The following is a 12,425-nucleotide window of genomic DNA, read 5'->3' as shown; positions in this document are numbered from 1 at the left end:
GAGAGTGTCGTTGCTCTGGACAGGACAGAAGGGAAGGATGAATCTTAAAACTCTTATGGAGTGGGAAGTGGTGGAGGAGAGATGCAAGAGGGATTTTTTTTTTTCCCTGGAAGTGAGCACGAATGCAGTGACACTTAAGGTCAGAAAATGGACTAAAAATTTTGCCTCCCATCTGTTGGCAGTGGCAGCAGGATGAACAGGGTCGATAGCTTAATTTGGCTTGTTCCAGAGGAAGCAAGCGCTGTTGGCATGAATCTGTAGTCAGCTCCTGAAAAACTAACGCTTGTTGGCCAAGATTTTCAAAGTCCCCATTTTGGGGTTTCTGGCTGGAGCCTGGATTTTTAGATGCTGTTCAGCATTTTTTTTTTTTTAAAATCAGACCCTCATAAAGTGTCTAGTGAGACAGCCCAAAGCGGAGGCATGCCTAGTCGCTTTTGAAAAACCTTCACCCTTATTTAGTGCTATCCAGATGAGCTTGGAAAACATCATCAAGAAAAACTCTTGAAAGTTCAGATTCTTTTCCTTATGTGCAGCTGTCTGCCCCATCAGATCACAAGAAACCAGTCTTTCCTGTGGAGACCAGGGAAATATTCCTAGGAAATATTCATTTGTATTTTAATCTGTTGTGGCAGCTCGCTTAAGTTAAATTGCATCTCCTACTTTTTTGGGGCTATGAAATTGCTTAGGTAGCAGAATTGTAACCTGGGAAGTAGGGAGATGGCAATTTGGATCGTCTGTCTCTAAAATATCAATTCTTAATCTCGACCTCCTGGATTTCCTGGGCTCACTGTGCTGAAAACTTGGCCTTCGTAGATCATCCTCTTCCTAAGAACTAGAGAGAGCAGCTCCCTGCTGCATTGATGTGTATGGAGCCATAGGTCCATATGCAATCGTTTGATATTGGAAAAAAAATTCCCCAACTCTTCATTGCTGGGGTACTGCCGTAGTCTGTCAAACCTAACCTGAAAATGTAACTGTGGAGCTAAAATGAAGCTGGGCTTTTGACTACTAGCTTTTCCTCATTGGGTGGGTCTTAATCCTGGTTAGTGAAGCCAGCCACTCTTGCACTTTCTCCTTTCTGTATTATTAAAGCCATGTTGCAAGAATCGTAGTTGCAGATCTTCCAGTAGAGCATGTTCTGCCCTCAGAACTGGGAGCACTCTCTGTGGGGTACGACGTGGGCTTGCCCCCTTAAATATAGGTGTTGAAACCTAGTTTGCTGGGGACAGACTGTAGGTGGCTTGGTTCTCATCTGCCCCTCAGACACTGAAGTCCTGACCTAGGCAAGCGAGCTCAACTCAGTCTTTGGGGGTGACTTCATGTTAGGCTTTGGATTTTTCTCAAGGGGCTACCATTAGCATCTGATGGAGACTTTCATTGGAAAATCTCTGTGGAGGGGAAACAGGCTAGAGATCTGCTGCAGTGACGGTTTTTGGGGGTGGGTGGGGAGGTGGGCAGGGTTGCCTGCAGAAGAGAAATTACTGCTCACATCAGCGATGCGTGGCCAGTGCAAGCACTGGCTTTAGCAGCCAGAACACCTGCACCCTTAATCACATGGCACTTGCATTTCAGGAGGTGTTAACAGAATAGGAACTCTTGCGCTGCACCATAGGGGATGCCGTGCTGGCACAAGGAACTTGCCCAGTCCACCAAGGATGCATAGAAAGACACCCCAGTAGAACTGGCGTTGTGAGCTCTAAATAAAGCTCTCTCGCTGTTAAGGGCTATGAAACCTGCTGCATGGATACTGAACTAATGGATGCGAGTGTATAGTCCCATCTGGTGCTGCTGGATCAGGATTCAGGTTGAAGGTGAAATCTCTGCTGAGGAGAGCAAATGTAGTGATTTGTGAAACTTGATGGAGCTGGCCTGTCTGTATTTTGGGGGTGGGGAGGTCAGAAGTAAGCGTGTGAAGGCATCTGGGGTGCCTAGAAATGTGAAGAACCAGTACATTGCTTTGGGGTACCTAGAAATGGTAAAACCATACTGCAAGATGCAGTCCTGTGTTTAAACAGCTTTCACAAAGGTTCCCACACTGTGATGTCTAAAAATATGGGCTCTCCCACCTTAACTAAATGCTGCTACACCTCCCTAATTACTTGTAGGGGGATTCCAGGATCTCCTTTCCTACTCTACCGTTGGTATTTCTAGGGCATGCATTACCTTCAGTGCTTGCTGTGGATAGTTTACAGCTTTTGTGGCCCATTGGGACCCCCTGCATAGTAACCTAGAACTGCTGCCTGCCTTGCTGAGGGTGCTGGGTGGTCAAGGGCTCCTGAACAGGCCCGGGCCTCAGTTTCTCTCACACTCCTCTTGAGTGTCTGTTACCGTAACTAACGACGCAGCCACTGGGCTCTAACTTGTGTTCCGAGTTAACGTGGGGCTTTTTTGTCTTGCAGCCGAACCACTGCCTCTGATGGATCTGTGCCGGCGTTCTGTGCGGCTGGCTCTGGGCAAGGATCGACTGAGCGAGATCCAAGCGCTGCCACTGCCGGCCTCCCTCAAGAGCTACCTTCTCTACCAATGACCTACAGGTTGAAGGACGCTGTGAGAACTGAAACAGAGGCAAATGATTTGGCGCTGACCCATTGGACGGTGGTCCTGCCAGCCTCCCCCCATCATCACTAGTGTTGGACATCCTCAGCCCAAGTACCTTCCTCCAACGCCAAAACCAAATATGCCCTTAAAATGGCCGTTTTCAAGTATCCTTGTTTCACAACTAAGATGACCTTTGCTGAGGAAGTTCACATCACATCCCCGCATGCTTCCAAAAAAAACCCCAAAACACAACCTTCCAGAATCTCTCTGCACATCCCTTGCTGCTTTCCTCCCAGCTCCTGGCAAACAGCTGTAGAGCATCCTGCAGTGGAGGAGCAAATTCTGCCTCTTACGCCGGCTGAAGGAGGGTACATGAGGCTTGGAAGGGAAGCATTGAGAATGGCAACACGTCGAATGGCACGTGCTACATGTGGAATGGCACAAGATGGAGGGGAGGGGCCTTCTGACAAGCAAGGACGTAAAAGACTTCAATGGGAAGTGAAGACACCAAAAAAACTCCACATGGACACGTTTTTTTTTTTAACTTGGATAAGGTGGTTTATGTAGCTGATGTCAATGTTGCGATAGTCTCACCCTGTCTTAACTGTTGTTTTATGTAGATTGACTCTTGTTTCTTTCACCCATCACTCTCCATCCCTCACTCCATTTTTCCTGCATCTTGTCTGTCTTCCTTTTCACTGGCTGTGATGCTAGCAGCAGATAAGGCCTGCGGTGGATGGGGAAACCAGTCCATTAAGCAGCCCCTCTGATGTATGCATCTCCCCCCTCTTTCCTTGTGTTCACTTTAACCTGCAGCTTTTAGATCAGGTGCCCGTTGGTGGTGAGTTCCCCCTGCCATGACTCCTTGGCATGCAATATCATCCATGGAGAGCCAGCCACTCCAGACTGACTTGTCGATTTGCAGGTCTTTTACAACCACAGACCTCTCCTTTCCCATGTCTGCGTCATACATATTCTAGTCCATGTTAGCGCCCCTGAAATGGATCTGCCGGGAGTCTTCTGCTTTGATAAGCTGCTTAGAGTATTTCAAATCAGAGCTTTTCAGTCTGCCATTGTCCATCAAGATAACCTCCTCCTTGCTCTCTGGCAGGAATGACCCTCTCATCCCTGCTAGTGGCCAGAGGGATGACCCAGGAGGAAGGGTGTGAACAGTGTGTTCTGCCTTAGTGTGTCAGCAGGCCAGACGTCTAGAGGGTGATGTGATGGAAAGTAGTTTGATGGGCGGCTTAAGAGTGCTCTTTCGATGCTGTGCATGCACAGCAAAGGGAACTAGCCTGATTCACAGTCAAGAAAAGAGGGAGAGAAGAACCATTGAGATCTTATTTAAAAGAAAAAAAGAGAAATCCTCGCACATCCCAAATAAAGATTCTCACCTCAGTAGCCAAAAAGAGAGGACCCAGTCCCCCACCGTCAACAGGAGATGCTCCCTCCTGGCCTCTCCAAATAGCAGGCTATTAAGCTGCCTTCTCTGGGGTTATTTTGCACATTTCTTTTTTGTCTTGAAAAACTGTTTGAGTGGGGGTTTTTTGCTTCTGTTTTGTACAGGTACAAATGAGTTTATTTGTTGAAAATGTTTAATATATATTTGTGGTGTTGTATAATCCTGTTTTTAAACAGCTGCTGTATGGTACCTTTTTTAAAAAAAAAAAATCTACTGGCATAGTATATTTTTTAAAGCACAGAATTGGTGCCAAGACTGGGTGGGGTTCAAAGTGCCCTTTTCTTTCTTTTTTTTTTAATGTAACCTGGATGATTATTTTTATGTAGGGATTTGTACAAGCTTCTGTTACAGGGTGGGACACATACCAAGTTGCACAGGAGAATTCAGCATGTACAGAGCCTAGCTTGATTGCCTTCAACTCTTCCACCCCTCCTGGGAAGTGGCCACCTTCTGCCCTGTTGTTTGTGTGCTTTTAGCGCCCCCTCCCCCCTTGTCTCCACTGTCCCTCTGCTGTCTCCAGTGCATTGCTTTGTACAGTTTTAAACTCTTTGCTTTCTCTTTTACAGCTGTAAATAATATTCAGTAATCCAATACAGAAATAAAGTTTATTAAATATATAGAGCAGGAGTCCTGTTTTATTTGTGCCTAGGGGGGCCCTGCCAAAATCAGAGGCCAATTGTGTTCAGGTCTGTACATATACAGACCAAGAGACATGCCCCAAAGAGTCTAGTCTGAATAGAACAAACAAAGATGAGAGCATGGATTATGCCCATTTTGCAGATCCTATTCTGAGGCTACCCAAAAAGTCTGTGGCAGAGCTGGGAATTAAACCCAGATCTCTAGTGCTATAACCCCCATCCTTTTTCTTCAGACTGAAAAGCTTCTTCCCTCCTTCCCCGCCCCACCCCTTACATGCAGAGCTGTCATTACTAGTTGTGCTTTTATGCAAGCTTATCTGGTATGGTCTTGTGGTGGTGCTTCCCTGCTGAAAGCAAGTTGCCTGGCTGTGTTGGAGGAGAGGTAGAGGTGACTGGGGAACAGGGTTGTATAGATAGGAATCTGAAGTGCTATTGGTGAAAGGCCGGAGTATCCTATTGTAGCTAATGGAGGGGCCAGGCCCTATGCCCCCAGTGCCACACTTTCCTTCCATCTGACCATTGGAGCCCCTCACCCTGTTCTCCAGACTCTGGGCTCCTTGCAATCCATTGCATGCTTCCTAGCAGAGGCACATAATGGACAACTGTAGCCTCAGATGGCTCAGCTTTTTTTTTTTTTTAAATAGATTGTAAGGCCAGAAGGGACCATTAAAACACCTAGTCTGACTTCCTGCATATCATGAGCCAGAGAAGTTTTACCCTGTTGTCCCTGCACTGAAACCAACAACGTGTTGGGCTAGAGCAGATCTTCCAGAAAGGCATCCGGTCTTTGAATTGAAGACTCCCAAGAGTCAGAATCTACCATTTCCTTTGGTAGCTTGTGGTTATCGTGGTAGTGTTGCACTGTTTCCACCTGTAACAGCAGGTACCATTTGAGTTCAGGTCTCCCCCATTGTTTGTCACCTGGGATCAAGCCTGCAGCCCTCTTGTTGCATGTAACTTCCTTCTGAATACTGAGTGTGAGGAAGGCTGCAGGAGGCAGGCCAAGAGAGTGGGGATATGATGTATGAGAATTGCAGCACTTTTGTTTCCTTGAAGCATTGGGGATCTTCTGCTAACCAGTGTGTTTGGACAACCTCATTAACGTCTAAAGGCTTATGGGACCCACATCTGCCAGTCATGCCTGGAAATCTCTACTGCACATGTGGCTGGAATGAATATCTCTGAGATGAGATGGCAGTTTTGGCAGGGAAGACTTGTTACTGGCCCTGTACTCAGTTCCTTAAAATGAACCAGGTTCACTCACAGATGCGTGTTTTTTTTTTTTTTTTTAAAGCCTTAAGGGACTCTTATCTAGGCTGACTTCCTGCACAGCACATGCCAGAGAGTTTTACCCAGTGATTCCTGTATCAACCCCATAACTTCTGGCTGAGGAAAGATTATCTCTTAGACTCCTGCAATCTTGACTTGGAATTTAAGTGACTGAGAATCCACCACATTCCTTACGTTCCGATGGCTAGCTAGCCTCTCTTTAAAATGGGCCTTCTTCACACTGTAGTGTAAGGGTAAAGAATCACCATGTATATGAACAAAATGTAATGGGCAATACAGTATAAATAGGGGAACATTTTTTTCCCCTTTGGGTTACTTGAGTGAGTTCCTGAAAGTCGTGAAGAAAAAGTGGAGGGGATCTGGAGAGGCAGAAAGGAAGAAATGGAACGAGAGAAGGGAACTGGCGAAATGGAGGAGATCATGACCTATTCCAGCCAGGCTCTTTTGGGGTTACATGGAAGTAGTGAGATTCCTGTTTCTCCTCATTCACTTAACTGAGGGTCCTTTGGATGGGGTGGCAAAGCTGAAGAGCAGTGCCCTGCCCCTGCAGGTTAATGTAGCACATGCCCTTGATGCAGGGGACTGATGGCTCTGGAATCTGTAGCGGGATGCACAGAGCCTCTTTCCTCTAGGCCGTTGACTCCTACCTGGGTCAGACCTGGTGGCGATGAACTGAGACCGTTTGCCATTAGATCTGTCTGATACAGATGTCATTGCAGCTGGCTGTTAGAGGCCAAAGATTTAATTTGGTGGTGGAATCTGAATAACCCTCTTAAGCCTGGTGGGCCTCCAGGTCAAGGATGAAGCATTTGGAAGGGCCGGTGGGTGGAAGTTTACACTGCCTCTGCCCCCACAATACACTGAGGCCTTCCAGCTCCAGGGCCCTTAACCTAGCACCTTTCACCAGTCCTAGCCGTTCCACTGTGATTTTTTGACTCAAAGCACCAATGGGGATGCAGTTGGTATGATCAGTGCCCACCCCTCCCTGTGACTGCTTGAAATGACACTGCGTAGGCTTTGGGGAGAGGTTTCACTCCTTGAAAAGAAGGTCCTGTTTAAAGAAGATAGTTCCATGGTCCCGGAGGTGGCATCTTGCAGTGCCAATGCCGTGGTGTGTGGGGTGGTCGCTCTGCCTAGTCCTTTGTAGGATTCTATAAGGGCTACAGGGTGACCTTAGCTAATATTGCAGTTTTCCCTGGTGTGTGTGTGTGTGTGAGATTTACTGGGCTGGGGTTGAGAGCACCTGTACTAATCCGGGGCAAGCCTTGCACCCTCTTGTGCGAGGGAGCACACCAGTGCCATAGCTACCAAACTGGGTGGGGTGGGTGTAAGAGGAAAAGACCTCTTACAACTCCCAGCCTGGGGAAGGGGGGTCTGTAAAACTGAGCTCCACTCAAGGTTGCAATACACCAGAAATGGCTTCTGCCCTGCGCAGGGGGCAAATGCAAGATAAATGAGGGGAGGGGGCGGGAACCCTCAGTGCCATCTCTTTATATTTAAAGGAAAGCGCTAATGAAAGGATGCTAAGTGAAGGCAGCCTGCACACATGGTAGCAATGAATCTCTGCATCTTTCTCATGCTGCAGGTAGCAGGGATTTGAAGAGAAATATTAATTTCTGACCATATGTGGGCAAAGCTTGCCTCCCTTGCAGCCTGTCCCATCACTGTTGTATGGAATGTGAGCTGTAGTGAGCCATAAACTCTATGGGGAGGGGCACAGCAGTGGGCTGGGGTGGTGGGGACAGAAGGTGGGGCTGGTGCCAAAGACTGAGAAATTTGTTCATGCTCCGCTCCAGACACCCAAACAGGCTCGTGTTCCAGCTGCGGGGAATATTTGAAATAAATGATCTGCTCGGGGCCTGGAGTTTGCAGTGTTTATGTACATCGCCTTAGCAACCATGCAGGAAGTCATGAGATGTGGACTGGACCTGGTGGAATCAACAAATGATGTCACAGATTAGCAAATCCTAATGAATCAGTGGAGCCCTGTTTCCCCTGCTGTCGCATATGCTTGGGTCCTGGCCGCCAGCAGCCAAGGCTGCTCCCACCGCTGAAGACCGTGAAAATTACAAGTCCCACTTGAATCAAGGCCTCCTTTAAAGCCAATCCTGGCTTGCTGGCCAATATCACTTGCCTCCCTTCTATTGCTGACTAATCACGTTCATCTGCACCGAATTATGCCTTCCCATTTTATTGCAGTCTGTCCTGTTTTGCTGTCTCAGTGATGCAATCCAAGGTATCTGACGCTCCTCTCCCCGGAGCTGTCCTGTGGTGATCTCTGAAAGAATCCGAGATATCCTGATGATACCCCCAGAAGTAACTTATAAGTCAAGGGGAGTGTTTTGCCGCGGTGGCTATGGTAAAATAGTTATCGGCACAGATACAGGGCTTTAGCTGTCAATGTCCAAGCTACTTCGGAAAGGAAGCTCAAGTCTCATCCATAAGGAGGTGCAGAGGGGTTGTGGTTTTCCCAAGGTCATAGTGATTCAGCGTGGAGTTGAGAATACAGCCCAGGCCTGGGTACCCATCAGTGTCCTTTTCACTCTGCCATGCAGCCTCCCCACACTGCAGAAAGCTCCCAGTATATCCAGCTCCTAGGCACAGGGGTGGCCACAGGGTCACCGTGTGCTGCCCCCCACCCTGAGCACTGGCTCTGCAGCTCCCATTGGCTATGAGCCACGGCCAATGGGAGCTGTGGGAGTGGTGCCTGCAGGCAGCACGCAGAGCCCCATGGCCCCTCCACCTAGGCTAGCTGCTTCCAGGAGCCACACAGAGCTAGGGCAGGCAGGAAGCCTGCCTTAGCCCTGCTGCGCCACCAACCGGGAGCCACCCGTGGCAGGGCTGGATTTATGCCGATTCCACCGAGTCCCTGGAATCAGGCCCCGCACTGAAGGGGGCTGCGCTCTGGGGATCTTTGGCGGTATTTTGGCGGCGGGGGGTCCGCTCTGGAGGTCTTCAGCAGCAATCTGGCAGCGGGGGGTCCTTTGGTGCCGTGGAAGACCCAGAGTGGGCTCCGCGGCCAAAATACCGCCGAAGCCCCAGCCCGCCGCCAAGTATTCCAATCAGGCCCTGTGGGTCATAAAGCCGGCCCTGACCTGTGGTAAGTGCTGCCCAGCCGGAGCCTGCACCCCAACCCTCTGCACCAGGTTGGAACCCCCTCCTGCACCCCAATACCCTGCCTCAGCACTGAGTCCCCTCCCACCCCCAAACTCCCACCCAGAGCCTGCACCCCAGAGCCCTGCCCCAGCCTTGAGCCCTCACCTGCATCCCAAACCCCTCCTCCAGAGCCCACAGCCCCTCCTGCACCCCAACTCCGTGCCCCAGCTCTGAGCCCCCTCCCACACTCTGAACCCCGCGGCTGCAGCCTGGAGCTCCCTTCTGCACCCCAAACCCCTCATTCCTGGCCCCACACCAGAGCCTGCACCCCCAGCCGGAGTCCTCACCTCCTCCTGCACCCCAATCCCTTTCCCCAGCCCACTGAAAGTAAGTGAGGGTGGGGGGATGGAGTGAGCGGGGATGGGGTCTCGGGGAAAGGGGGCGGGGCAAGAGTGTTCGGTTTTGTGCAATTAGAAAGTTGGCAACCCTAACTAGGGTCTTGGCCCAAAGGGAGTAACCCTATTGCCTTGTTGTAGATGGGGAACTGAGGCAGAGATTCAGTGACTTGCACAAGGTCACAGAAGTCATCCAGTGACAGAGCTGAGAACTGACTGCAAAACTCCTGAGTCCCAGCCCCATGCCGTAAGCACAGCCAGCCTTCCTCTGCTGACTGCTGCAGTGAATGTTCCAATTTGGGTGCAAACAGGTCTTCTCTATTGCGTGAGTGAAGCTGTTCCGAAGCTAGGAGTGAAAAGGATCCCCTAGTGTGCTCCCCCAGCCTATACCGCACTGATAATCTTGATCCCGTGCCCAAGGCTGACTTGAATTTGATTGGAGAGGGAAATATTTGGAGATTGATTTACTTATTTTATTTTTAAAACTTCCTTGGCCCAGAAAGTGGTGCCAAAGGGAGAAAGGCTCGTCCTAGGGCTGCACAAAGCCCCCCCGGGGCTCTGGCCCTGTCCTCACAAATGTTTTGATTTATGAGTCTGTTGCAGGCTTGTCCGCCCTTCAGACAGAGAACTATTTGAAGCAGCTGCCAGATGTTTTGTCTGACTGGTGGTTTACAACTTGCTTACTGTTTAGCAATGCTCTTCCCGCCGGAGTTCAAGCTGCCCTGGTGCATTCTGTTCTGCTGCCTCGAAATGCTTGTTTCCCACCCAAACCACAGACGCACATAGCATTGAAGAGATACCAGCTAGAGCTCATCACGCAAGCCTACGGTAATGCACGTTTACTGCCTAACTTGCTGTTCTGATTTCCAAGGGTACTGGGACTCACCCACTTCAGCCACCTTCTTCCATTCACGTGTTACACTATCACATAGATGTTAAGATGGCTTACAGCCATTTGTAAAGGCAACTGGGTCATGTGGGAACAGCCTGGCCTGGGCCTACACATCCTTAAATAGACTAGCACTTAATATTGGTTGGTCGGAACCTGGAATCCCCAGGGGGCAGGAAATTCTGAGAGTTGAAAAAATAATAATTCTGCCTTGGAACAAAACTGTGGTTTCAGAATTTCCTGCGGAACAGAGACAGCCTGAAATTTCCAGCTTGAAAAATCAAAATATTTCATTTTGACTCTTTCTAAACAAAATTGATGAGGCTCCTTGAGCTGCCTGGTGGCCTGCCTGGAGGGGTGACCAAGAAGCTGGGAGCTTGCAAGTCCTGATGGCCCCGGCTCGAGCTGGGGCTTCCAGGGTTCCAGCTCTGCAGCAGCCTGCCAGGGGGGCAATGCAGCAGGAACGCAGCCTGGTTTCCGGCGGAAGATGTGCTGACATCAGCACATTCCTGCCGAACATTTTGACTGTGAAGAAATTGGCCGTGAGCAGCTGCTCAGCTTGACTAGCTGTGAGCTTGGCCTGAGGTCTAGAACATCTTCCATCCTCCGGAAACCCGTCTGTAAAATGGGGATAATATTACAGGATGCGGGGAACAGTGCAAGTGCCTTAGAAAGAAAACCAAACTAACAGAATTATGCTAAGTGAAAGTCCATGTGTGTAAGTATAGATGGGTAACTGGACAGCAGGCCTTGACTCTGAGCGTCCATTGATGCTTGCCTAGAGGGACTTTAATCTGTACCTCTAAAATAGGTAGAATCAGTACTTCTCCCCACTCACCCACCACTGTTTTTCCCCCCAGAGTACACGTGGGTTGAGATTTTTAAGGCATCCTCTTGGTCAAGCTCTTCAGGCGACAGATGGTGATAGCTCAGGAAGGAGTTGGTTGGGGTATCTAATAGCAGGGGGCTATAGGCTTGAGTGGGGGTGGTGTTGCTGTATAAATTTCTAGGAAATGCTTTGTTTGTCCTGAAGGGTTGCAAAGTGCTTCGTTATAGTGCCTGTTCATACAGGAATCTCGTCTGCCCCTGAACTGTAATCATCTCTTGCCTGGGCAGTAACTACTATTCAGCAGGGTCTAGCAGGACTTCACCCCAGTTCAGGACCCGCACAAGCAAATATTCTATCCAGTTCATAGTACAGGCTGGCAAAATAGGCTGGCCTAAACTGGCATTTGACCAGGACGCGGGTTACTTTTTTTGCCCCCTGCAAAAAGAAGGAGGTTTCTAATGATTGTGTGAGGCACCAGAGTCCTGCTGTATTTCTTCTTCCAAAGCAAGCACCTCTGGCAATAGGATTCTCTAGCACTGTTCATTGGAGGCTGAGTGCTGCCTATGGAATCAATAACCCCGGGGTGTTTCCTTTGGATGTCTCCTCCCAAGTGCCGAAAAGGTCTGTTCCTCCTTAGTTTGTGAGGCCTGCCAAACAAGATTGAGGAATAATGGCTGTTACTCCAAACATAATCTGTATATTTCAGATGGCCTGGCCCTGGACCACTGGTGAGTTGAATACACATAAAAGCTAGTTAACTGTGTTCTCATTTGTGTGGGGCCTTTTCCTGTGCAGCGAGCAGACGGCTGTGTGTGAGCCCATGTGGACACAAGCTAGCAAGCCAGAAAGCCCCAACACTAAGACCAAGGTTTTCCAGGTCCTTCACTGGTGCTGTCTGGAGTAGATAGTTCATGACCCTTGGATTTTTAGTATGTAGCTTCATTGGATGTAATGAGAGGGAGAAACTGGGCTTTGATGATTGATCCTCTTGCAATCTGGGTGCAGCAAACCTACAGACTATGCAGTGTTGAAGGTGACTTGGTTTATTTGTGTGATGCTTGCTCTGCAGCCGCACCGAGGAGCACTAGGAATGGAGTGAGATGCAACATGCTCCAGGCTACTCTTAATTTCCAAAGCCTTGTGGATGCTTTTTTGCCAAGTTCCTTCAGAGGGAGTGGAGGGAGATGGATTACACAATTGTGTTGCATGTAAAAACACACTTGTGTCCGTCCAGGAATTCGGGATATTGCCAAAGTGGACACAGTGTTCAGTCCCTGCTCGCGCCTGC

The 12,425-nt window shown here is 49.2% G+C and overlaps 1 protein-coding gene across 7 annotated transcripts in view; it reads left to right on the top strand.

Annotated features, from left to right (window-relative positions):
* Nucleotides 1-4,617, top strand: part of SPSB1 (splA/ryanodine receptor domain and SOCS box containing 1) — a 70,599-nt gene extending 65,982 nt beyond the window's left edge. For all 7 annotated transcript variants that reach the window (XM_039509390.1, XM_039509392.1, XM_039509394.1 and 4 more), the window contains one exon: nucleotides 2,400-4,617. In XM_039509390.1, the coding sequence (XP_039365324.1) occupies nucleotides 2,400-2,527 (128 nt within the window). In that variant the 3' untranslated portion in view covers nucleotides 2,528-4,617. The remainder of the gene's footprint in view (nucleotides 1-2,399) is intronic.
* Nucleotides 4,618-12,425: the final 7,808 nt, after the last annotated feature.

The sequence above is a fragment of the Mauremys reevesii genome, linkage group 21, assembly GCF_016161935.1.
Source record: "Mauremys reevesii isolate NIE-2019 linkage group 21, ASM1616193v1, whole genome shotgun sequence".
Lineage (NCBI taxonomy): Eukaryota > Metazoa > Chordata > Testudines > Geoemydidae > Mauremys > Mauremys reevesii.
This window is presented reverse-complemented; position numbering and strand designations above follow the sequence as displayed.